Genomic DNA, 27,781 nt, shown 5'->3' with positions numbered 1-27,781 from the left:
TTAAGTGTTTTGAAGCGTTGTAACACTAACTGTACTAAAAGACATAGATTATAAAACTTTTAGCTGATTGGTATGAAGTAAATATTGTGAATCTTTTTAAACCATTTATAGAAATAGCCATTTGAGTAACCCCTAATATTTGAACGCCTGGTCTTGTATTCCATTTCTTCATGGGAAAGACCCTCTTTACATAGATTTGATTTCAATCTGCACAAAAAAGTTTTCTGTTATTGAGAATCCCTGCATTTGAACCTGTTGGCATTCCATAAGCAAATTTGTTACAACATGACAGAGTGCTTTTATTCTTTTTTGGGGGAGGGGCGGGGGGGCTGCAGGCATATTTTTCAGTGTTTGCCTTGCCAAGGAGGAATTTTTACAGACTGTACGTGCTCATCACATGGATTTCTATTCTACAATTGCGTCTATGGCTTGGTTGTTAAAATAAATATTTGCATATTTTCCATGGGATTTAGATGGCAGTCTTCAGGTATAAACGCTGCTCTTGTTTGCACCGTCACTGACTTTGAAGGATAGGGTCGACTGCACTCTGTGGTTTGCTGAGGGTGTTTTTCTTACTCATATGTGTATTCAGCCCATGAAGACTTCACTTGCAACAGCAAATCCTGTTCCTGTTAATGTGCCCAGTGGTTCTTAGAATTGCAATTTTTTTTATATCCCCCCTTTTCTTTATCACTTAGTCAAGTTTGCTCTTTTTTTTGGAGGAAAGCCTGTTTCGCATTGAAGTCCTATTAGGAAAGCAGTCCACACATTTTCAACATCACCAAGCAAGAGGTTCCAAAATAATCACTTTCAGTCCTATAGGGAGCAGGGTTTTCACAATTAGGTCTATATTGCTTTCCCTTTGGGGGAAGTAGTTCCTTGTATCTGCCTCATATAGCTTGTGTCCTGTTTTGCTGTGTGTGGACTCCCTCAGGCTTTCTTGCTCCCGACGAAACAATTGACTCATCTACACTAATTTTGTGCATTTCGGGTGAAATGGGACCAGTTTGCTTTGTTTCATGGTGGCTATATAAAGATGATATTGTGTTTTGTTGTTTGCAATCATTATTATTGAAGAACTAGCAACTGCCTGTCATATAACGACAAACTAAGTCGCCTTGCCCAATCTTTAATAGACATAGTGGAAAGACATGGAATGCATAGAGCGCCCTGATTGATTCCCACCCCACTTGGCAAGATGTGATTGCACACCTTGTTGCACATAGAACCCAGGGATTTAAGACCTATTCAACTGTCTGTCTCTAAAGGATTCTGTTTGGGACAACCTAAGGTACATGGTAGACTATAGAGATAAATAGACCTTGACCTAAGGTCATGGGAGTCAGCCTAAGGACCTGAGTGAGCTGTGTAGTCCAGTCGCGGCTGCTGCCTAGAAGCAGCAGTGGGGCAAGTGGGGGCGAAGGTGCGGGGGAGTATCACTTACCCCCTGGCTGGCCGGCCACCGTTGCCTCTCCTGTGTCCCGTCCTCTTCCTGGTTTCTTGTGAGGAAGCACCAGGGCTCCCACGCTCCCTGCAGGCAGTCACAATGCTGCAAGGCACCGTTGTCATTGGTCTGAGCGCCCTAACACGCTGTTCAGTCAGGGGCTGGGCATGTTCTCTATGCAGGCTGTACTGCATGGAGAATAGGGAAGAGCATATGACTGTTTTGTGCAGCCCGAGAGGGCCGACCAGTCAGTCATTGCACACAGGAGTGTTCTACCACTCCTCCTCTGCTTTGCAGACCTGCCCCCTCATGCACGCTGCCGCAGCAGGAGGACAAAATAAAATGATAATAACATTACTTTATTATATTTTTTCCTTTCCTTTGATGCTTCCTGGCAGTGGGGCGACGCTCCTCCGCCTTAGCGGAGGAGCCGCCACTTGTGTAGTCGTGTGCCATCTGATGGAGCGTGGTGTGGGATAACATGAGGGAATCTCAGTCCTGCTACCGAATATGTATCTGAGGCCAGGAAAAAAGAATTAATAACTTTCTACTTAGTGAATTGGACAGGACCACTAAATAGGAAGCATTAGAGGTTGTGCATGGAGTAATAGGGTGAGTTTCTTCCCTTTTCCTCTTATGGGGATGAATTGTAGTAAAGTTCGGCTGCCCTAGATAAGACAACTGCTACGGTGATATGAGATATTCTTTTGCTGAAGTTGTATATCAAAGCCGGAACTTCACTTCTGTAGTGTTATTTCATTAAATAGCCATTTCATATTTCATTGTGCGTATATCCTAGCATGATGTTCACTTTTTCCTTTTACATATTCTACCCATTTAATAAATAATCCCCCTTCCAAATAATTCAAAGTTGTGTTGTGACAGACTGCAGCCTTGGATAATTAATAAATTCACAGTAGCAGGGGGTTTATTTGACTGCATATCTAATTTATCCCTAGGAGGAGTTGGAGTCCAGGCAACAGACTGTCCTGCCAAATTCTGTAACTAACACCGCAGATAAAGATAAACGGAGTTTGAATGCTCTCCAAGGTGAGCTTCACTAAATTCACCTCTGATTTGGGAGCCGCCACAGCTCAACTAAAAATATTAAATCAATTACAACACAACCTGTGAAGGAGGAGCCAGGTCACTCTCCCTCTTTTTTTTTTTGCCATCTTCTGATGCACCGCACACATAGATAAACAAAACTCAAATTACAATTTACAGTTGCTACGGGCAGCTCTACATTAGCCAGTAAATGTATGTATGAAAGCAATGCTTTTACGCTTTCTTCAGATGCAAAAAATATCTTCAGTGGTTTGTATATATTTAGGATGATTAAGTTGAGCAGCCAGGTGTAACTAACTCATCTCCAGTATGGCCGCCATGTCATTACGTATGTGCAGGCATACGTCATGATGAAGCAGCCGTTTTTCCACTTTTTTGAGGTTGATAAACATCAACTAGGTTTTTTTTTTTTTTTTTTTTTTTTTTAAATAATAGGCTTAACAGAGTTGGTAAAGCCAAAAGGTCAGCGAAGACCTTTTATTAGAAATGCCCACTACTTGGATCGCTTCTCCCGAGAGGGGTAGGTTTGGAACGTCTGCTGTTCTCACAGTAGAACGGGTAGCGCCAGTATCCAACAAAAGGTAACATTTCCCTCAACATATGGACCTGACTGATCTACCGGCAAGGATGCGCCAAGTACGCACTCCTCGTCCTCCCCTCTCAGGCACCGTCAGTAACTATCTTCCTTGAAAAATGCATCACTCAAAAGAAATTGTGATGTCACTGCGTCTCTCCTTCCACTTCCCTCCCAATTTGTTGTATCCACACTGTATTTAGCTTGGCTCTCAGAATCTGGCATAGGTTCAAGTGGTAACTGGTTTTGTATTACCTGTTGCTGTTGCTTCCTTGACAACCCATTCTGCGTCTGTGGGTTCAAATTGTCAGTTTGGACATTATTACTCAGTACAGCCTTACACTCGGTCCTCCAATGCCCCATTTTTCCGCACCCATGACAAGGAAACTTTTTCTTTGCCTCCTCTCTGTTCATTCTTCCTCTTCGTTTACCCCTGTTTCCATCTCCTAGATTCTGATTATTTTTCAATTGATTCAACTGGAGTTCCTGCTGCTCTGCTAATTTTACTTGTGCCCACATTACCTTCTCTTCTAAATTCTTTTGTTTGTTGTCAATTTCATCCCCACAATTTTTTGCATACTTGAGTATTTCATCAACAGGCTTGGCCTGCCAGCAGATTTTATGATCTTTAATCATTTGCGAAATTTCTGGCTTTAACCCTGACACAAAATGATAAATAAAATGTGTCATGTCTTTTGTATCAATGTTTTCCAACCCACTGTACTGCTTGAATACCTGTAAAAGACGCTCATAATATGCATGTACTGATTCATCTTTATTTTGGGTAGTTCTGTCTATTCTTGTCCAATCTGTTTCCTTTGCGGATACTTTACTTTTCAGTAAGGTTATGACTTGATGGTATTTTTTCATCACATCATCTGAGGGGGCTCCTGTCTTTGGATCTCTGGGGTACTCGTCACTGGGCCAATCTATGGTAATTTTACACTCTGTCCATAAATCTGCGGGTACTACGATATCAAACAACCCATCTAAATCCTTCAACAATACTTTGAGACTTTTACAAATCTTTCGACTTGCCTGTACGGTTTCTCTGAGTTTCGGGAAATCATTTGAAATTGATAAAATATCCTGTCGGGACCATGGGACATGTACATACCCTCCTCATGGCACTTCTCTCATTGGACACAACCTTTCTACCTTTTCTGATTCTTTTAGCACATATTCAGATGTAGTACTTTTTGCTTGGGCTTCCTCTTTTTTCTTTGTCCACCTAGCTTTCCACTTGTCTAAATCCCCCCATTTCTGCAATAATTCCTTTATTTGCACTTTTCGTCCTGACACATTCATGTTTCTAAATCTTTGTCAGAAAGTTCAGCTCGGTTTGGTTTCTGTAACACTTTCGATTTTCCAATATCAATTCCCATATCAGAAGCCAAATTCATTAATTTCTCATGGAAATTTTTTGTATTTCGAGTAATACTTCGACATATAAACAACAATTCATCCTCACTGAATGTATTTAATCTCTCTAACCCCACATTTCCAGCAAGCAATTCTTCCAATCCAACTCTTAATTTAAAAAATCCAATGCTTTCGGCTGTGATTTTGGCTTTTCTATTTCTCTAGACCACCTCTCTATTTCTTCTGGGGATACCATAGTAGCACTTCTTGTACCTGAGGATATTTCCATCCTTACCTCTCTGTGGCTTCCGGGAGTGTTTTTCCCGTTTGAGCAACTTCCGGGTTCTCTTTACATCCATTAAGGATATTACTAACTCGCACTCACTTGCTTGGTCATCAACAATCAAGGTTTCCTTTCTAGGCTGTACTACAGGTGTGGTCAGAACAGGGGTTTTAGGACAGATCTGTTTATCTCCATACAAGGGAACAACAGGACCTATAGTTACCGGTATAGTTAAGGCTTCAGGGCTTGTATTCAACTGGGAAATTTTCTGAATTAATTCACTTCTCTGTTTGTTTATTGCCTATCTTTCCCATTCCTGTAAGACTTTTTGTACTGCAGGTTCATGTACAACTTGTGGAACCAAAGGTGGTGTTAAGAACGGGGCACTAGGGTTAACTCTACGTGCTTCCTCATGGTAAGGTGATTCAGAAAAGGGGGTGGTGATGAACAGAGTGCCTGAATTAAGCAGACCACTCTTACCCAGTCCAAAGATCAGGGCTTGATCCATCACCGTTTTTTAGCTCACTGCACCATCCCAGCTCAGAACTTGGCTATATGCAAATTAGTCTGTTCCTGTCCCAGTGCATGATGGGAACAGGGCAAACCAAACTACCAAGCCAATTCTTGTACTGGGAAGGAAACAAGCTTCCGGGGACCGGTTTCTGCCATTTCAGGCGTCGTCGGCCCGGCTTGCTTGAATCCTGATGGTGCAATGAGCAAGGGACTCACATCTGAGTATACCCTTCCACGCTTATGGTGGACAAAATGATTCAGAAAAGGGGGTGGTGATGAACAGAGTGCCTGAATTAAGCAGACCACTCTTACCCAGTCCAAAGATCAGGGCTTGATCCATCACCGTTTTTTAGCTCACTGCACCATCCCAGCTCAGAACTTGGCTATATGCAAATTAGTCTGTTCCTGTCCCAGTGCATGATGGGAACAGGGCAAACCAAACCACCAAGCCAATTCTTGTACTGGGAAGGAAACAAGCCTCCGGGGACCGGTTTCTGCCATTTCAGGCGTCGTCGGCCCGGCTTGCTTGAATCCTGATGGTGCAATGAGCAAGGGACTCACATCTGAGTATACCCTTCCACGCTTATGGTGGACAAAATGATTCAGAAAAGGGGGTGGTGATGAACAGAGTGCCTGAATTAAGCAGACCACTCTTACCCAGTCCAAAGATCAGGGCTTGATCCATCACCGTTTTTTAGCTCACTGCACCATCCCAGCTCAGAACTTGGCTATATGCAAATTAGTCTGTTCCTGTCCCAGTGCATCAAACCCTGATCTTTGGACTGGGTAAGAGTGGTCTGCTTAATTCAGACACTCTGTTCATCACCACCCCCTTTTCTGAATCGTTTTTGGCCACTATAGGTGTGGCAGGGTATACTCAGACATGAGTCCCTTGTTCACTGCTCCATCAGGATTCAAGCAAGCCGGGCCGACGAGGCTGAAATGCCAGAAACCGGTCCCCGGTAGCTTGTCTCCTTTCTGGTGAAGAATTGGCTTGGTAGTTTGGTCTGCCCTGTTCCCATGATGCACTGGGCCAGGGACAGACTAATTTGCATATAGCCAGGTTCTGAGCTGGGATGGGGCAGTGAGCTAAATAACGGTGATGGATCAAGCCCTGATCTTTGGACTGGGTAAGAGTGGTCTGCTTAATTCAGACACTCTGTTCATCACCACCCCCTTTTCTGAATCGTTTTTGGCCACTATAGGTGTGGCAGGGTATACTCAGACATGAGTCCCTTGTTCACTGCTCCATCAGGATTCAAGCAAGCCGGGCCGACGAGGCTGAAATGCCAGAAACCGGTCCCCGGTAGCTTGTCTCCTTTCTGGTGAAGAATTGGCTTGGTAGTTTGGTCTGCCCTGTTCCCATGATGCACTGGGCCAGGGACAGACTAATTTGCATATAGCCAGGTTCTGAGCTGGGATGGGGCAGTGAGCTAAATAACGGTGATGGATCAAGCCCTGATCTTTGGACTGGGTAAGAGTGGTCTGCTTAATTCAGACACTCTGTTCATCACCACCCCCTTTTCTGAATCGTTTTTGGCCACTATAGGTGTGGCAGGGTATACTCAGACATGAGTCCCTTGTTCACTGCTCCATCAGGATTCAAGCAAGCCGGGCCGACGAGGCTGAAATGCCAGAAACCGGTCCCCGGTAGCTTGTCTCCTTTCTGGTGAAGAATTGGCTTGGTAGTTTGGTCTGCCCTGTTCCCATGATGCACTGGGCCAGGGACAGACTAATTTGCATATAGCCAGGTTCTGAGCTGGGATGGGGCAGTGAGCTAAATAACGGTGATGGATCAAGCCCTGATATTTGGACTGGGTAAGAGTGGTCTGCTTAATTCAGACACTCTGTTCATCACCACCCCCTTTTCTGAATCGTTTTTGGCCACTATAGGTGTGGCAGGGTATACTCAGACATGAGTCCCTTGTTCACTGCTCCATCAGGATTCAAGCAAGCCGGGCCGACGAGGCTGAAATGCCAGAAACCGGTCCCCGGTAGCTTGTCTCCTTTCTGGTGAAGAATTGGCTTGGTAGTTTGGTCTGCCCTGTTCCCATGATGCACTGGGCCAGGGACAGACTAATTTGCATATAGCCACTTTCTGAGCTGGGATGGGGAAGTGAGCTAAATAACGGTGATGGATCAAGCCCTGATCTTTGGACTGGGTAAGAGTGGTCTGCTTAATTCAGACACTCTGTTCATCACCACCCCCTTTTCTGAATCGTTTTTGGCCACTATAGGTGTGGCAGGGTATACTCAGACATGAGTCCCTTGTTCACTGCTCCATCAGGATTCAAGCAAGCCGGGCCGACGAGGCTGAAATGCCAGAAACCGGTCCCCGGTAGCTTGTCTCCTTTCTGGTGAAGAATTGGCTTGGTAGTTTGGTCTGCCCTGTTCCCATGATGCACTGGGCCAGGGACAGACTAATTTGCATATAGCCAGGTTCTGAGCTGGGATGGGGCAGTGAGCTAAATAACGGTGATGGATCAAGCCCTGATCTTTGGACTGGGTAAGAGTGGTCTGCTTAATTCAGACACTCTGTTCATCACCACCCCCTTTTCTGAATCCTCATGGTAAGGTGGCGGATTTTTCAGTAACATCTGATCCAGCGGCCTATAGAAAATATATCATAAACAACACTACCCAACTTCATAACCTATAAACAAAATTCTATACTAAAATTTGGACCCATTTATAAACCTGACATATTTTGGGCCTACTGAATCAGGTGGTCAGATTAAATCTATATACACATTATCTACAAACTATATACATTTTTATACATCTGCGAAAAGAATATTGTCATTAGAATAAAACTTTATCATTTAAACGACCACCATTGGCGACGTGATCTAGCTAATAGTAACCTACACTTCTGAATAACCAAGACCAGCTTGTTTGTCAAAAGTAAGATTTTATTTACTAAATTATGGTATATAAGTTGATAATTTTATAAATGAATTTTATTAGCAATAAAGCAAGCATGATTGTAAAGAAACGTAAGTAAAATACAATTTAAGCAAGTGAATCAAAATTAAAGTAAATATATAAAGTTTAGCATTTCTAAAACCTAATTCCCTAACTGAGCTAAATAGATAGAAATTAAAGTAAAGTTCTTTGAGGATTCTTACGTGCTCCACGCAAAGTTCGACAGCACTTCACCCTCATCGGAAAGTCAGAAAGCAGCAGCCAGCCCATCCCTAGGGGCATGACTTTTTATACCTTTCTACGCTAACTAAACTACGCAAAGGAAAGTTTTCAGAAATCTTCGACGTCCCATTGGCTGAGAGTGACAAGTGACATGTCACCCACATTACAAAATTTCCATCAAGTCAATTTTCTTAAGGACCATTGTCTCTTCCGAATGCAACCAGGAGTTTCCTGGGTTTGCAACATTTGTATATAAATGTTCTCTCTCTGCGTCCATAGACTTCCGCGGATGCCAAGTTAAGACCGACAAAATGTTCACTTTCGACCTTGGCCACGTCCGACAGAATGATGACAACACGTCAGCTTTTGCTTTGTGAATGCAGCTTTGATAAACGCTTTAATTCAGAATGGGCGTCTCGTAACTTTTGCAGAATTACATATCAGCTCTTTTCTGCGACTCAAGTGACTAGGCCCAAAAGCAGGCAACTTAAGCTTTCTAGTATAAAACAAACACAAGAAAAGTATTAATGTAAGAAATAATGTAGATTCTGTATCCACCCCAAGATTTACTAATTAATTAACCCACCCGATTAATCAAAATGTTATCTAGCCATTGCAAACAAATAAAGCAGCGTTTATATCTACCAGTCTCTGTTATTCCATGAGACTTATATGCACCTAGAATAGTAGAAATGACATCACACAGACAAGGAAAAGCAAAACAAGCACATGCTTCTTTTAAGTTTGCAGCAGTTAGTAATGACAAAAACGAAAACAATAAATTATTTTATTATTTTGCACGAACAAAAAGATGCAACAATTATGCACGTTTATGAGCACACATGTTAGTTCCCCCCATGTGTAAAGTTTAATCTAAGTTGTATTAGCACGACATATCACAAATCATTAATATTATTATTCATGTTATGGAAATGTGACTTCACGAGTTTAAACAAAATTTTGTTTTCTATCTCGCTCCATCAACTCCCTCATCTGGTGATTAACAAATCACCACACCAGCACTCAAAATTTTGATAATTTAAATTTCTAAGAAATCGATTCAAATTCATTTGTATCAGTAAACCTAAAAGTCTGTTTCTGCATAATCTTTGGAATTAGCATAACGCTCTCTATGTAACTCCTGTAATTCGATCTCTCTTTCTTCTTCTTTTCTGAGTTTATAGATTCTTTTCTTTTCTTTCAACTGTTTCTTTCTTTTATGTAACAAACAACCTATTTTGGTCAAAATAAAAATGAATACTATTATAATCAAAGGTGCCAGAATCTTGCCAAGAATTGAACTTCCAATATCATGAAACCAGTTTTTAATTGCTTGAAACCTTTTTGAAAGTTTCCCTGTAAAATCATCTTCTTCTAAAGGAATTATCTCTGAATGCATTTGTGTAATATTCTTAATATACATTTCAATATTCTTACTTTCGTCAGGTATATATGTACAACAATGTTGTACATGTAAAATGCCACAGACTCCTCCCTCTTTTGCTAGGAGTATGTCTAAAGCAAGGCGGTCTTGAATTACCATAGATCTAATTGCAATAACTTCAACATTCACTAATTGAAATCCATCAGCTGTGTCAGTTGATAATCTATCAACTATAGTGGACAATTTTCTGATTCTCCCTGCATTTAGGGTTATACCAACAAAAGGTATTACAGCTTGAAAAATATCTCCCAGAACTTCAGTAAAAGTTTCTCTTTTAACTCTATTTACATAATTATGAATTTTAAACAATCCTTCTGAATCTCTGTCAACATGAAACACTTTAGGAAAAACAATTCCCACATAACAAGTTCCATACCAGTGGTCTGGAAGGTTGTAGTAGGCTTTGTCACCACAAACAAAATAAATCCCAGGAAAGATAGGATCTTTTCCACCTTTAAATCCCCAACCTCCCAAAATCTGATAAGTATCTTCACAGTTACTTGCACCTACAAAGTAATTATCAAAAAGTGTATTATCTCTTCTAATGCAAAGTTTTCCACTAACTGGTTTGTCTATGTGAATTGCAATATTTTCAAGCATTTTGCCATTTAACTTCTCATCCTCTTTCTGCCAGAAACTTGACTTAGTCTGCTTGACTAATTCATTCCTCTTATAAATTGCTCTTCTCTCTTCAACCATGTTCAAAAATTTCTTTCCTTCAGCACTTAATTTGCATGTTAGATTATTCTTGTAAGCATACTCGTAAGTGAGTTCGTTAGTAACAAGGAAAAATTCTCTCATTTGTTTTGCTTTCTTATGCTTATTTAAAGCATTATCAATCTTAATATTTGCAAAAATTTCATCATAATTTGAATAGTAATATTCTAAACGTCCAGTTTGATAAAATAAACTAGTTAATACACTACATGTTACAGCATAAGTGAGAGGAAGCATATTATATGTTACTCCCTCAGAAACAGAAGCAGGTAATTTAACGCAGACGTAGCAGTCTTTTGCATCCATTACCTTAACATATTCACTCAATAGCTTTGTGAATGTATTACTTGAGAAATCACCAATTGATTTATCTTGATGAATGTTAGGCTGATGATCAATAACTTTTGCAGACGCACTATGTTTAGTTTGGCTAACCAGAGCTTTGCTTGTTATGTTAACTTTGTGTAATTCTCTATTCATCTCCAAAGGGATAATCACAGCTAGAACCAACCAGAGCAGAATTAAAATGAGCAGACACACCAGAGTCATCTTACAGCATCTTTTAAAAACAGAACACTTTGAAGTGCTCTCCTTAACATAAGGCATTCTTGGTTAATTTTAGCCTCAAAAAAAATAAAAATAAATTTTAAAATTCTACATTTATATTTACACCCCCCTTTTAAAATATATATATATATATATTTGTTTTTTTTTTAAAACCCTAGACAAGATTTCTTCGACCTTATGTCATACATAAGTTTTCTTCAACTAAACAGTTTTTCTTCGACCTTGTGTCAACTAACAAATTTTCTTCAGCCTTTTGCCAATTTAATATTTCTATATTTCAATCATTGTCACTAATTTCTTGGATTTCGTTTTCTTCTTCACTACTATCATATATGTCAATAACAGGTGGAATTACTAAGTAAGTCCACTCAGGAGACTTGTATTTTTGGTTTGGTCTTATTATTCTCTTCCCTTTTCTCGATATCACTTCAATTTTTCTTCCAACTCCAACTTCTTTTCCAGGACTCTTTTGACTACTGATTTCTTCAACTTGTTCTTTCGGCTTCTTGATCAATCTGACTCTCAATCTTCCACCAGGCCAGTAGTCTGCTTTTCTCACGTACTTCCTCTTTGGTTCAGAATTATTTGATTCTGACTTCCAAGTCCTTTTCTTTCTGTTTTCACTTTCACCTTCCACGTCACTTTCTTCAGTTTCGTAGTCTGAAATTTCAATTGACTCAGGAACTTCTCTATTCGGCAATTTCACTCCTTCAGTAACACTTTGTCTTCCATCACTGGTACTCGGTAATTCGTCTTCCTCCTCTTCCTCAATTACCCCCAACTTCCCAGATTTCGGATTTCTGTTCCTTACTTCAGAGTTTGTTCTCTGCCTTTCGATACTCTCCTGGTCTGAAACTTCTTTTTGTTTTGCTTCTTTGTCTTCAATGGAGACAACCGAATCCTCAGTTATCTTTCCTTTTAACAGATTCTCTTCACCTTCAGAATCTATTTCAATTATTTCCAAGTCTTTTCTTGTCAAATTTCCATTCACTGGCACAGTTTCCAGATGTCGACTTTCTTGTCGATCTTCAGAATCTGGAATTATTTCACCTTCTGTTTCGCCTTCTGCTTCAGAATCAGAATCGTCTGTGGTATCACTTTCAACATCAGAACTCTCAGGAGTTGGTACTGGAATAGTATGACTAGGATGAATCCAACGTTTCAATCCTCTGCACTTTACAGCATTAGTAGTGATCAAAATTATCTGCCTAGGTTTCTGCCATCTAGGAGCTAGACAATTCCTTCTCCGATGTACTTTCGTTCTGACCCAATCGCCAGGTCTCAGATCATGTGTCAAAACCTTTTCATCTGATTGAGCTTCAGTTCCCACCTGATTAGACACAGAAGTTACCATATCAGATAACCTTTTACAGTAATCCAAAATAGCACTGTCATTTATGCTCAACAGTTTACCTACAGGTACAAAAGCTTGCCTCATAACTCTTCCCATTAAAATTTCATGAGGACTCAAACCTGTCTTTTTATCTGGTGTACTTCTTAATGACATCAAAACAAGTGGAAGAGCATCAGTCCACTTTACACCTGTTTCAAGACACATTTTTCCAATTCTGTTTTTAATTGTTCCATTTATTTGTTCAACTACTCCTGATGCCTCTGGTCTGTATGCACAGTGTATTTTCTGCTCAATGCTCAAAGCTTCGCAAATTAACTTCATCAGTTTGTTATCAAAATGGCTTCCTCCATCACTCTCAATAGTGACTGGAAAACCGTACCTTGGGATGATTTCTCTGAGCATTAGTTTTGCCACTGTAATTGAATCACAATGTCGTGTAGGGAAAGCCTCTACCCATCTTGAAAATAAGCACACAATTACAAGCACATATTTCAAACAATTGTGTAAGGGCATTTCAATGAAATCCATTTGTAACCTGGTAAAGGGACCACCCTCTCGACCAATTATTCCTGTCCCCACCACTGATTTTCTGTTTGGATTCATTTGTTGGCATGACAAACACCTTTGACAAAAAGATTCTGCAATAGTTCTAAACTTGGTATTGAACCATGTTTCTCTGAAAAGTCTAACCATAGAATCTCTTCCCAGATGTGCTGGACCATGATATAATCTGGCCATGTCAGCAATCAAGCAATTTGGTAAAACTACTCTACCATCTTTGTAAACCCACACTCCATCTTCTTCACGTGGTCTACAATCTGATCTTAACCACAAGTCTTTTTCTTCATCTTCTGCTTCATTTTGTAAATCTCTAATCTCATGCCATGTTTCTACAACAGTTGTTAGCATTAATGAATTTGAATCAGTCTCTTTACTCCTCTCCCGATTGTATGAATAATTTTTCCTTGCGCAGTATTTAGCTGTTTCATCTGCGAAGGCATTTCCCTTGGAAATATAATCAGTTCCTCTAGTGTGCGCTGCACACTTAACAATGGCGATTTCTTTTGGCAATTGTATTGCTTCAATTAATCTCCTAATGAAAACTGCATTTTTAATTGGTGATCCTGCTGATGTCATGTATCCTCTCTGTGACCAGAGTTGTCCATAATCATGCACAACTCCATACCCATACTGGCTATCAGTAATGATGGTAACTCTTATATCCTTTGATATTTCACATGCACGAATTAAAGCAATTAATTCAGCCACCTGTGCTGAACGAACTCCTTCAAGACATGATGCTTCTTCAACATCTACGACTGTACAAACTGAATATGAAGCTTTTAAGACACCTCCTTCGGATCTTAAGCATGACCCATCTACAAAGTAGACAAAATCCGATTCCGACAAAGGTCTGTCTTTGATGTCTTTTCTTGGTTTTGTGCAGAATTCCATGACATCTAAACATTCATGTTCTGTTTCAATGTCATCAACAATTTCAGAATCAGGCAGTAATGTAGAAGGATTCAGATTTAAACATCTTGAAATCGAAACATTATCTGCTCCTAGTATGATTTTCTCATACTTTGTCAATCTGCTACTTGTTAAATGTTGAGTCTTACCTCTTGTCAGCAATATTTCAACTGAATGAGGCACAAAAACTTTCACAGGAAATCCCATAATGATCCCCTCACTTTGTTCGAGGCTGATACTTGTAGCTGCAACTGCTTTCAAACAACCTGGTAATGCTTTAGCAATTGGATCAAGAACTGCAGAGAAGTATGCAATAGGTTTCTTTAAATTTCCATGTCTCTGAATTAACACAGATAATGCACATCCTTCTCTCTCACTGCAATACAGTTCGAAATCTCTCATAATTTGGCATACCTAAAGCAGGAGCTTGACATAAGCTCTTTTTCAGGTTCTCAAAAGAGTCCATCTCCGCATCATTGAGAATAATTGGATCTTTTACATCTGACTTTGTCAGTCTTTGTAGTGGTTTTGCAATTACTGAAAATCCACTTATCCATTGTCGACAGTAACCAACCATCCCCAAGAACATTCTGACCTGTCTTTGTGTTCTTGGTGGTAACATTGCTTGAATCATTTTTATTCTCTCTATTGTTACTTGTCTTTTTCCCTTTGCAATTCTGTGACCAAGATATTTTACTTCTTGTTTGCAAAACTGTAGTTTTGCTGGGGACACTTTATGTCCTTCTTCTGCAAGGCGATTTAACAGAATTATTGTGTCTATTACACAATTTTCTCTTGTCTTTGCAGCTATTAATAAATCATCAATATACTGCACTAGCGTAGACCTACCAGGTAAGTCTAGGTCTTCTAATGATCTTTTTAACAGTTCGTTAAAGATTGAAGGACTTTCTGTATAGCCCTGAGGGATTCTTGACCATCCGAGGGTCTTACCTTGGAATCTGAAAGCAAAGATTTCATAACTGTCTGGATGTAAGGGAACAGTAAAGAATGCATTGCAAAGGTCAATGACTGTATACCATTCAGCATCATGTGGAATCTGAAATAAAATTACTGCTGGATTTGGAACCACAGGACAACATGGAACGACAATTTGATTAACTTTTCTCAAATCTTGTACGATTCTAAATGTTCCGTTAGACTTTTTAACTCCCATAATTGGTGAATTACAAGAACTACTCTCCATTTCTTTTAATACACCTTGCTTGATTAATTTTTCAATTATAGGTGTAATACCTTCAATTGTTTCTGTTTTCATTTTATATTGTGGAGTGTTTGGAAATTCTGTTCTCTGTTTTAATGTAATTTTTACTGGATCTACGTTTTTCATCAGACCCATCTCATTTCCAGTAAAATCCCATATTTCAGATTTCACTGTTTCTTTGAGTTCTTCAGGTAAATCTTTTTCTTCAAATGCAGGAAACAATTTTGTTTCTTCTGCTTCCATCATCATCATTGTCATTCTGTATAAACCATCTTCTTCCATTGTTTGTAACTCAACTCCATCAGGAGAACAATATATTCTACAATTCATTTTACATAGGATGTCTCTGCCCAATAGATTAACTGGACTACTATTACAAACCACAAATCTGTGTTTATCTCTGTAGTTTCCAATTTCAACTGGTACTGGATCAGTTAAGTCAGTTTTAATTTGTTGATTACTTACTCCGACAACTTGGATGGTATCCCCAGAGAGAGGTAGGTTTTCAATTTCCACTGATCTAACAGTAGAACGGGTAGCACCAGTGTCCACTAGAAAAGTGATGTCTACATCATTAACTTTCCCGTTTACAAAAGGACCAGACTGGTCAACCTCAAGAGTGGCTCCAACAACACACTCTTCCTCCTCTCTCGGGCACCGTCAGCAATAATCATCAGAATCGCTGTCTTGACTTTCTGTTAATAAAAACTGTTGTGAAGCATTTTGCATTTGAACTCTTTGCTGCTTTTGCTGTTTTTGTGGTTTTATTACCTGTTCACTTCCCTGAAATCCCACGTTTGGATTATATTTTTGAACTCCCCCACAATTCGGAAAAGGTGGTTGTGGCAATTGGTCTTGGCGATTATTCACCTGTTGTTGTTGCTGTTGCTGTAACTGTCGTTGAATATTTAATTCGTTTAACCCCTGTTGTATCTGTAGCTGTCGCTGCAGGTCAACACCATTCTGCATCTGTGGATTCAATAAGGGATTCTTTAAGTTTTTAGGAGGATGAGGACACTCGTCTCTCCAATGTCCAATTTCGCCACAATTAAAACAAGGTAATCTTTGTTTCAACTCCTCAATCTTTGGGCTAAATTTCTTTGGGAAATTATTATTTTTAAACTTTCCTTGTATCTGGTTTGTATTTCCAGTTTGAACAAAATTAGTGTTCTTATTACCCATGCTGGCAATCTGTTGCTCAGCCACCTTTACCTGAGCCCACATGGCTTTCTCCTTGAGTTTCTTTTGTTTTACTTCTATTTCATCACTGCAATACTTAGCTTTTCTTAGAATATCATCTACAGATAGTGATTGCCATCCGACAATACTATTTCTGATCATTTCTCCAATTTCAGGTTTTAGTCCATAAACAAATCTATAGACAAAATGGCTCATGTCTTTTTCATCTAATTTTTCATAACCACTGTATTGTTTAAAGATTAACAGTAGTCTTTCATAAAAAGAATGAACTGATTCTTTTGTTTCCTGTTCTGTTCTTTCTATTTTAACCCAATCGACTTCTTTGGGTGGAATTTTGTTTTTCATCCAAACAATTACTTTTTCATAAAAATCCATTACAAGTGGATTTGGAGCACCTGTTTCTTTGATTCGCTCAGGTTCTGTTTTTGGCCAACTAATCGATATCTTGCATTCTGTCCAAAGATCTGATGGAACTACAATATCAAAAAATCCATCTAAATCAATCCACAGAACTTTTGACACTTTGATAAATCTATCAACTTGCCTGTACCACTCAACTGGTTTTTCCCTTAATTTCGGAAAGTCATTTGTAAATAATAGAATGTCCTGTCTCGACCAAGGGACATGAACATATCCTCCACCTGCAATTTCTCTCATTGGAAATTGTTTTGACAATTTTTCCAATCTTTCATCTTCCTTCTTTTTCGTCCATTTTACTCTCCATTTATTCAGTTCTCCTAGCTTTTTGATATATACAATCAAATCTTTTATATGTACTATTCTTCCCATTGAGTTCAAACTCTCAATGTCACTTTCTGAAAAGTCTAATCTATAATGTTTCGCAAAATTCTTTTGTTTACTCACATCGATTTCAAGTTCTGCTGCTAGATCCTCTAGTTGATCATATTTATTTTTTGTTTTCCACTGAATGCTTTTACAAATGAACAGTAGTTCATCATCTCGATAGTAATTTAAACTATCAGGACCAATTGTTCCAATTATTAATTCTTCGATATTCGCTTTTAATTTGGCCACATCAAGTTTTGGTGTAGTTACCCTGACTTCAGGACTCCCTATATCTGATATAGCACCCATTGGTGTTTTTGGAGATAAATCCTCATTAAAGGTTAAATCAGGCATTCTCGATTTAGAAGAGTTTATTTCAGATAAGTCTGAATAAAATTTTTCAGCAGCCTTTTGAATTTCTGTATTTAAAGGAATAGTTAATCCAGTTTTATTTGTTTCCTTTTGGTCAAATACGGGCTGAACAGGACCAATTGTTACTGGAACTGTCACAGCTTCCATGCCTTTTGTCATTCTTTTTATTAATTCTTCTTTAGATCTTAAATATTCATTATAATCAATATCTTCAACATTTCTTGCCTCTCTTGTATAATCTTTTGGAGGTTCTCTTGCTCTTGGAGCCATTGTAAAATGTCTACCTTCATTTCGAGCATTCTCGAATTCTGGTCTTCTAGGAGTTTCAATGATTTCACAATTATTTGGATAAAGTTTAGGAGCTTCATTAATTGGAGGTGCACTCGGTGAAGTTTCAGTAGAAACCACCGGAGTAGACCATGATCTAGGAGGTCTTAAAGGCTGATTCTTTCTAGCAGTTGTATATATTTCTTCCATAACTGCATCCTCAGATTCACTTTCCATAGATTTCCCTGTAGGAGTACCCATTACCATTTCATGAATTAAATACAATCCTTCACTCATGTTTCCCTGTCTCCACATTCGCAATCTATCTTCATGAGTTTCTCTTCTCCAAGGTGGATTTTTAGAAGGTCTTTTAATTCCACTAGCTTCTCTTTGTAATTGATACATCTCGTCTTCCCACTCAACTAAAGCTTCAAATTGAGTTGGTCTCGGTTTCGGAACAAGAGCATTCATTTTCTCTCGTAAATTTCTCAAGACTTTTACATTAAATGAACCATCATCGGGCCAAGTTAAAACACCGTCGTTCTTAGTATAGCGTTTCCAACTATCGAACCATAAGACAGTATGATATCCATATTCACCTTCCATATACGCTGCAGGTGTTTTATACTTATGAAGTAGTTTACCACCTCGCGTTTCGATTTTCTTGTCAGGTGAAAATAAATTCTTAAACTTCTGAAATAATGTTGGCTTTTTCTCAACATGTTTAAAATGATAACTCATTTTTAAGAGTTAAATCTAATTCACAAAATCGTTCGTAAAATATTTCCGGGATGTTCCGTAAAACAACCAATCCGTGCGCGAAACACACCAACAAGCCAATGACAGTTGAGCTACGTCACTTTTCTGCTCAACCAATAAATTTGGAGTTTTTCCGAAGGACCAATCAGCTCACAGGTCGTCAGAGACTCAAGAGCCAATCAGAATATAGCTAGTGACGTAGGTCACCCAATCCCAGCGCGGCTCTGTGACGTACACAGCAGCTGCAGTTTCTCGTTTCTCACTACTGGCGCTTACCCCTCCTTCACAAAATCTTTTCACAGCGCCATTTTAAGGACACTTTTCAGTGTAAATTAATTCTTAACAATGACTATAAGGACAACATCTGTTCGTTTCACTATTTAGGATAGTTTACATACATTCAAGTATCCACACTTCGGAATAGACGGCGCTATTCACACTAAGGATAATATTCAATTGTTAGTAGAGTAACCTTACCCCACCCTTCTAACACGTATAATTATGAACTCGCTTTGCTCTGAACCCACCGCGAAGTGAAAGTTCTAAGAGTTCCACTTGAACATAAAATACAATTCAAACTCGCACTTTCACACTGAAATTTCCCTAATTTCAAACACACATGAAATCCGTACAGGACTCTCACCTGTTTATAGAGATCATGCACCGTTAGCAAAATAACGACGTTATCCGTACAGGGCTCTCACCTGTTTATAGATATGAAACATGTACCCGTACAGGACTCTAACCTGTTTATAGATAATCATGCACCGACGCTAATTTACCCTTCACTCAAGCTCGGATATAACTAATACTCTCATCACAGTGAGTTTTATGGAAGGCACTTTGTCCCTATTCTCATGCTGCTCTAATTTCTTAGAAAACCCTCACTATTCAAGATTCACACCTAGCCCTAACACTGTGCTGCTCGGCGACAACACTGTATTGCACGGCGACAATACTCCTGGTATACGGCGATACCAATTGTGATACTCGGCGATATCACTACAAACAGAACAGATGATTTGCGTGACTAATTTCTCGCCACACAATCTATACCGGTATAGCTTACAGATAGCACGAAAAACGAACTCAACATGTGTTAAAACATCGATCCTATTTCCATACCATAATACTTTAGTAACCCTTAGCAACCACCATATTACCTTGGTTACTCTTAGCAACCATCAATTTCTGCTACCAGAGAATTGATCCAGCGGCCTATAGAAAATATATCATAAACAACACTACCCAACTTCATAACCTATAAACAAAATTCTATACTAAAATTTGGACCCATTTATAAACCTGACATATTTTGGGCCTACTGAATCAGGTGGTCAGATTAAATCTATATACACATTATCTACAAACTATATACATTTTTATACATCTGCGAAAAGAATATTGTCATTAGAATAAAACTTTATCATTTAAACGACCACCATTGGCGACGTGATCTAGCTAATAGTAACCTACACTTCTGAATAACCAAGACCAGCTTGTTTGTCAAAAGTAAGATTTTATTTACTAAATTATGGTATATAAGTTGATAATTTTATAAATGAATTTTATTAGCAATAAAGCAAGCATGATTGTAAAGAAACGTAAGTAAAATACAATTTAAGCAAGTGAATCAAAATTAAAGTAAATATATAAAGTTTAGCATTTCTAAAACCTAATTCCCTAACTGAGCTAAATAGATAGAAATTAAAGTAAAGTTCTTTGAGGATTCTTACGTGCTCCACGCAAAGTTCGACAGCACTTCACCCTCATCGGAAAGTCAGAAAGCAGCAGCCAGCCCATCCCTAGGGGCATGACTTTTTATACCTTTCTACGCTAACTAAACTACGCAAAGGAAAGTTTTCAGAAATCTTCGACGTCCCATTGGCTGAGAGTGACAAGTGACATGTCACCCACATTACAAAATTTCCATCAAGTCAATTTTCTTAAGGACCATTGTCTCTTCCGAATGCAACCAGGAGTTTCCTGGGTTTGCAACATTTGTATATAAATGTTCTCTCTCTGCGTCCATAGACTTCCGCGGATGCCAAGTTAAGACCGACAAAATGTTCACTTTCGACCTTGGCCACGTCCGACAGAATGATGACAACACGTCAGCTTTTGCTTTGTGAATGCAGCTTTGATAAACGCTTTAATTCAGAATGGGCGTCTCGTAACTTTTGCAGAATTACATATCAGCTCTTTTCTGCGACTCAAGTGACTAGGCCCAAAAGCAGGCAACTTAAGCTTTCTAGTATAAAACAAACACAAGAAAAGTATTAATGTAAGAAATAATGTAGATTCTGTATCCACCCCAAGATTTACTAATTAATTAACCCACCCGATTAATCAAAATGTTATCTAGCCATTGCAAACAAATAAAGCAGCGTTTATATCTACCAGTCTCCGTTATTCCATGAGACTTATATGCACCTAGAATAGTAGAAATGACATCACACAGACAAGGAAAAGCAAAACAAGCACATGCTTCTTTTAAGTTTGCAGCAGTTAGTAATGACAAAAACGAAAACAATAAATTATTTTATTATTTTGCACGAACAAAAAGATGCAACAATTATGCACGTTTATGAGCACACATGTTAGTTCCCCCCATGTGTAAAGTTTAATCTAAGTTGTATTAGCACGACATATCACAAATCATTAATATTATTATTCATGTTATGGAAATGTGACTTCACGAGTTTAAACAAAATTTTGTTTTCTATCTCGCTCCATCACATCCTCCAGATAATCATCATCTGAGTCACAACTAGTCATTAAATTCTTCTTTTTCTCTGTGCACTTGCTTCCTGATGGTTCTTCTAACGTTAGTACGGGATATAATCCTTCCACTAACATAGACTGTCTACATTTCTTCATTTGCTTATCTCTTTCAAATGCGTGTTCAGAATTTAGCCCGTATCAAACAAAACTATCAGGCTTGCATCCATGGTTTGAGCTAAAAGTAATTGTACCAAAAACTTTTCTGAGGGGTGCAAACAATATCTTTTCAATGAAAGAAATGCAGGGCTTTCCAAGACTTACCGTTCAGTCTGTGGGGCATTCACTTTTACTCATCCTAGCCACCACTACGCCCAAGGACCACAACAGGATAAACCACTGCTTTCCACAACATTGGCAGACCCATAGCCGTGCATTTTCAGCATCTTTGTGGAAATGTAGGCTATGGTGCGCTTTGGGAACCAGACACCACCACCTGGATGGATAGCTCGGATAAGTAATGCACTACTATATAAATATACTGGCTATTTCCAAAGTAAGAGACAACTACTTCAAATATATTATGTGCTAGGAAGAACAGAGAAGATCCTTTTCTGTTTCATTTTTTTTCTCACTTTTCCACTTCTGTTCCTGAGAAAACCCTTTGTACCCTTAACTTAAGTGGTCAAACTCCGCAAGCAGTAATGCAGAAAGTATTCCATCTTCTGTGGAATGGTGGGATTCATCATTGATCAAAGGTGCAGCTGAGCCTTTTCACACTGGAGGAAAAATGTGGAGAGTTTCAGATCTGATTTGGATGGGGTTTTTGGCACTACAGTGGTTGTCCAGTCCAGTACTTGGACAGCCACATTACTTTTGAGGCACCAACCGGTTAATAGTTCTAGTAATGACATCACTGAGCCTCCATCTTGTACACGTTCTTAGTTTGTGCCTACCGGAGCCTATACTACCTCAAGACAACAAAAGGACAAAATGGAGGTGCGGTCAAGGATGAGAACTTCAATATGGGCATGTGTTTACCTCTTGTTTGGAGCAGCTGGAAAAATGTGTCTGTTAAACCCCACTGAACTAGGAATTCTGTGTGGAATTCAGTCAGTAAATTCAGTTTCTAGTTCTTTTCCATCCCACGGAGTTCAACACAGTATTGGTCCTCATGAAATGTTACAATCCTGTAGTGATGTTTAATGGTGTGGAGTTTCCACCCCGCCATAACCGGGTTACTTGTAATTGTGGCGTGTGAGGGGATTTCTTCTCAGAATCAATCCAAAATCAGGATCTTAATAAGGCAGTTTTCTTTGATATAACAACGGGGACCGTTTTTTTTCTCCTTTTTTGCGTTTACCAGAACAAGCAAAAGATTAAAACAATGTACCATTCGGAAGGCAGTATCCCATTAATCGTGGACACGGACGTCTGTCAAAGATACTGGTCGATTACACTAACACCGGTCCATGTTTTAGGCAAATACACCAGTGTTTGTTTGTATTATGCTGTGAAACGCCTCCTCATTATAGGCTGCTTAAAAACGACCCATTGTCGTGCGATACTGCTGCACTGGACTGTACTGACTTTTTTTTTTACTTCCGCCGTCCACCTTGTTGCTATTTATAGGCAGATAGTCTCAGTGAATTATATTAAGACTATGAGTCCTAGAATGCTGCTGGAAAGCAACATATTACCTTTCCCCTGAAAAGTATAGTGTTCTGCAGCTCTCGCAGCTTTATAATTTGTTGTCCGAAATCACGTTATCTTAACGTCACTTGATTTGGCGTGAAATGCATACATTTTGTGTTCGTTTTATATTATCATGCGGTTATTATTAGTATTGTTGGAAAATGTGCAGTCCAGTAAAGGGAAACTAGGTAGCAGAGTCTTGCGTGTACTACATCTCCATAACCTTTTCTTACTTTTAAAAAATCTAACAGAATGCTGAGTTGCCTTTGACAAATTGCCCCGTCACAACAGACAGAAACTGTCGCAACTGCATGGCAAGTTTCTTTTTCCTGTGTCACAGGAAGCCACGCTTATTTTCATTTTCCACTTTATGGATCCCCCCTCCAGGAAGAGCACATCCTTTCTTTCACAATTGGATGGGCTGATGCGGTCAATTTAGGCCTTTGAAGCTCTGTTTCTGGTTAATTAGGGGCAGGGGAGGGATGTCACAGGGCTTGAGACCCCACTGAAAGAGACCCGAAGTGTGCGCTTCGTTTTGTTTCATTGTCACGGCCCTGAGTGGTGCCATTTAAATGTGTAATGTTGTCAACAAGGGTCTTTTCTGTGTCATTGAAGCTGCGAATATGAATGGGGGCGAGAAGCAGTTCATTGCTCATTACCTGACGGCTTGAAGAGGCCGAGGGAGGCCCGGCTGACTCTTGGCCTGTCCCGGGCCCCGCGAGGGACAAAGGCCTGGGGCCGGCTCCCCTCCCCTCCCCTCCCCTCGGCGTGGCCGCCCGAGGTGCGAGGCCCGGTGATAAGGGGAGGCTCGGCGGTGCCCTTCAGAGAGGGTGTGTACCTGCCAGGAACAGGAAGCCGGGCTGGGCCGCTCCCGTGCCCCGCAGAGCTCGCAGCTGCTGCAGGTGTGCGCGCACATACCTTCTCCAGGCATTTTGGCAGTTTTCGCACCCTGCAGAAACGTGAAAAACACGCCTCGCGCCGTCCCCAGGAGATATGAACAGGCTGCAGCTGAAGGAGCTCTCGCAGTCTGGGCTCTACCGGAGGAGGCGGGACCGGCCCGACAGCCAGGGGCTCCACGGCTTCTCGGAGGAGCGGCTGAGGTGAGTGCGCGCCAGGTGACCCGACCCCACCGGACGCCATGTTACTGGTCCTGGGCGTCCATCTGTAGCAAGTGCATTCTGGGAGTTGTAGTTTGTTTTTACTTCGGCCAAACCTGTGGAGGGAAGGAACTCAACTTATATTTGTAAAATGATAGGGAGAGACTGGAAAAAAGTTTCGTGTCGTGCTAAGATGGCTCGAGATGGTGACCCGAGCCATCTCGTGAACCACAAAGTAGCCCCACGGCAGATGTGAGTAGGGTGTCCACGTATGTCCCCCCCCCCCCCTCGGGTGTCCGCAACTCTTTTATAATGGATAAGAGAAGCAGGCAGGTAAAGCCAGGGCTTGGATAAGGGTGGTCAGGTGGCTCCATGTCACAGGGTCACCACCATTCCAGCCCTGACGCACGTTTTAATTTAGGGAAATTGTGTTTTGGGTACGTTAGTCCTGTTGTTAACTTTTAGGAGTTGTTAAGCTCCTGTGGATGTTATATGAACACCCAGGGCTTGAAATGTTGAGCTGCAGCCACCGCAAGCAAACCATGAATGGAAAATGACTCCTAGATTCGGGTTTCAAGCCGCTACCAGACCGCGTGAGATGGTTGTACTGCTCTCTCTTGCGGTACTCGAGGCTGAGGGGGCGTCTGTGACTGTTCTTGGAGCTGGCGATGAGTGCACGTTAATTGTAGAGCTGAGTAACCGGAAACAGATGGACTTCACAGCCGGCGTCAGCCGTAGGCAGGCAGTGATGGTAACTAACCTCCACCATGAACCCTGTGGAGGAAGAGTCCACCTTTCCTGTGCGCTCTTTGAACCCCCAGAAGTGACCCTTTTGCAGTAATGTTGAATCCCTCCGTGGATGCAGCTGTAATAACTGCAAATTGCTGCTGTGTTACGCTTGGAGAGATGACCACTATTAACATACACACTTGTTGATCCCTGGCGCTGTTAATAGCTGTTATATGATCTTCTCATCTTTCATACTTGCCTAATCAGCTTTAGAAGGATGACAGGCTGCGTTTCTCCACCAGCATTCAACCCTGCTGTTTTTAAACAGAACTTCCCCGCAGATGCGTTAACCAGCTGAGCTGTCTGAAGCACTTCCAGATACGTGGAACGCATATTTTGCGGGTATGTTGGCTTTTTTTGCGGGACACTTGTAACTGCCACCTGGTTTCGGAGGGGTGTGCATGTGTGTCGATCTCTGCGCGGCCTGTTAGATCTTGCTTTTCCTTTTTCCATTGAGGGAATTCTTGGCGATTGAAATGGCTTTAGGCAAAAGAATGCCACAAAAGCACTTGTGACCTCTGCAGCAGCCCAGCCAAAAAACACATTGCGCTCTGAAGACTTTTCTGTCAGAGGCTTATTGGATCTTGTCAGTGCTCCTTAAATCAAGCAAAGACATGTACACGTCAACTTTGTCAGGTAGTACTTACTATCCGACACTCTTTCATCCTCCGTCTCCGAGAGAGCAGCCAGGAATCTGTTGCACATCTGAGCGCCTTGCAGACTCTTCAGGTATTCAAAGCGCTATACAAATTCTAGAGCACACTACTCCTGTGGGTTAGCCTGTTTCTAGGCTTTTATATGGACTTTCTATATGTGGCTTGGGAAAATGCGAGGTCTGCAGTGACCACGGCGGATTTTGTCTACTCCTCCCCACACCCTTAAAGGTGACCCCTCCCCCCCACCCTTAAAGGTGACCCCTCCGGATCTTGCATAGGAAAGAAGTGCAGCATTGCTGCCTAAGCAGGGATCCCGTTTCAGTGTTGACAGCAGGAACAATGCAGTGAGGGGTGATTCCCACCCCCCAGGGGAGGCCAGTTTATTTCTAGCCAGCCTCACTCTGTGCTTTACTCGGGGCCCAGCACTTTGAGCATTCTCGGCCTCTTCTACCTTGCCATAATTACTTTGAGGGCCATTCGTCGGTCTTTTATTTAAAAATTCGCAAGTCAGCTCGCAGTTTGCGGGCTTCTGTGGTTCAGTATATTTGTCTTTTTGGAGGTTCTCACAAATCCACAAACCTCAGCATGTACATGTAAGAAACCAGTTCCCAAGAGTTTTTCTACAAAATCCATACGCTTTTTATTTTTCTTCATCTGCATTTTTTTTTTACGAGGTCGAGAAATCCACTTGAGTTTGGTATTATTTGCAGTGTCCCTAAACTGTTTTTTTCGGCATAAAGGTGCCCGAATTAGATGTCAAAAGTACCTGTATGGTTTGTGAAAACAGGCCAAGCGAAAACTTTGCAAAGGGTTCCTCATCGAACACCCCACCCCAATCTTTCCGGGAACACCCAGGTGGACCTCCTACTCTTTACTATTAGGGAAAATGACAGATTTTATGCGGTAGTAAATTCTGCCTGCTTATGTGAGATTTCTCCTGTTCCCGTTTGTTTGAATCTTTGGACTTCTGTGAGTGTCCGCAGAATAGACGGCCTTTCACGCTCCTCAGCGACGAGTAAGATGCTCAAAGAATGTTGTGATCTGGGCCATTTTGTTTTGTAAAGTACAAACCAAGACCCTGGGGTGTCGTGTGTCCACAAACACAACAGTGCCTTCGCTTGGCAGGCGCCCCGTGTTCAATATCTCCTTTCACTGACCGCTGCAGGACAGCAGGCGCTGTTTACCATGGATACGACTCCGCATTCCACCTTGGAAATGTTTCCATCCGAGGCAAGCAAGGGCCCCGGCTGTGTGAGCTATTCACAAAGGTCCCGGGGCAAATCACTTCAGCAGGGGGGTGGGGCGCAGATCACCCCTCCTCCCTGTCCTTCATTTCATGTGTCTGAATGGCGCGGCAACAAGATCTCACTTTAGAAAGACAAGTCCATTTTGTGTCTATTCTCTGAATTATTTCAGTGTTATTCATTGATCCTTTGTATGTTTTCTTGTCGGTCTCCTATTTCATGCATAAGGCTTGTGTACTTATGTTAAACCTTTGCATTTGTTGCAGAATAACTTTATTAAACTGTGGACGCAGTGAAGGAGGGGGGTGCAGCGGTTACAAAAGTGCATCATACACCAGGTACTACAACAGGCGTTTGTAACGTCTAGGAATAACTGGAATTGGTGCTTACTGGTTGAGTAAGATGGTGTATTAGTATAGAAGAATGCTTAACCGGATGGAGGATTTGTATAGTAAGTTAATGCAGTAGTGCAGTAGAATGGTGTGTCAGTGTGGGAGGGTGGTGCATTGATTTAGTAGGCTTGCATCTTAGACCTGTAGGATGGTGCATTAGCCTAGAAGGATGGTGTATCTGTATAGAAGGATATGGCTAGGGCATTACCCTATTTCTACTCTCAAGGGGAACATCCGGATAGCAGATGGAGCTGGACTAGGGACAGCCGTTATCCAAGGGGTGGAAATGGTGTAGATAGGAATCATTATAATACACAATGGGGAGGGGTGAATGAAGATGGGTGGACCGTGGTGAAACGTAGGGAGAGGATTCCTCATTTCTTCCCGCAAAGGCAGGACCCAGGATGGTTTGGACATCAGCAATTTCCTCCCCCACTTACCCCATGCCATAATCGTTTTGATTGTCTTGAAATGGTGGATTGACTCCCAGAGGCGGAAGAGGTATCTAAGCCACCTATTCCTGTAAGCCGGGGGGAGATTAACTCATCGGGGCATGATGTGTCACGCGAAATTCGAGTGGAGCCCACGATAACACAAGGGAGGCTGGGTGGCCAAGCAGGGGATATAGTAGAGGT

General features: G+C 40.9%; 1 protein-coding gene across 5 annotated transcripts in view; it reads left to right on the top strand.

Moving 5' to 3' along the window:
• Nucleotides 1-27,781, top strand: part of LIMS1 (LIM zinc finger domain containing 1) — a 367,628-nt gene that overhangs the window by 174,128 nt on the left and 165,719 nt on the right. The window contains exon 1 of one of the 5 annotated variants that reach the window (XM_078658135.1): nucleotides 23,792-24,068. The exons of 3 other annotated variants lie outside the window; for them this stretch is intronic. In XM_078658135.1, coding sequence (XP_078514261.1) covers nucleotides 23,962-24,068 — 107 coding nt within the window. In that variant the 5' untranslated portion in view covers nucleotides 23,792-23,961. Of the gene's footprint in view, nucleotides 1-23,791; nucleotides 24,069-27,781 lie in introns of those variants that run through there. One more of the 5 variants, XM_078658134.1, reaches the window with a different exon arrangement.

The sequence above is a fragment of the Lissotriton helveticus genome, chromosome 8 (assembly GCF_964261635.1).
Source record: "Lissotriton helveticus chromosome 8, aLisHel1.1, whole genome shotgun sequence".
NCBI classification, from domain to species: domain Eukaryota; kingdom Metazoa; phylum Chordata; class Amphibia; order Caudata; family Salamandridae; genus Lissotriton; species Lissotriton helveticus.
Note: the sequence above shows the minus strand (reverse complement) of the source record. Positions and strands in the feature narration are given on the sequence as shown.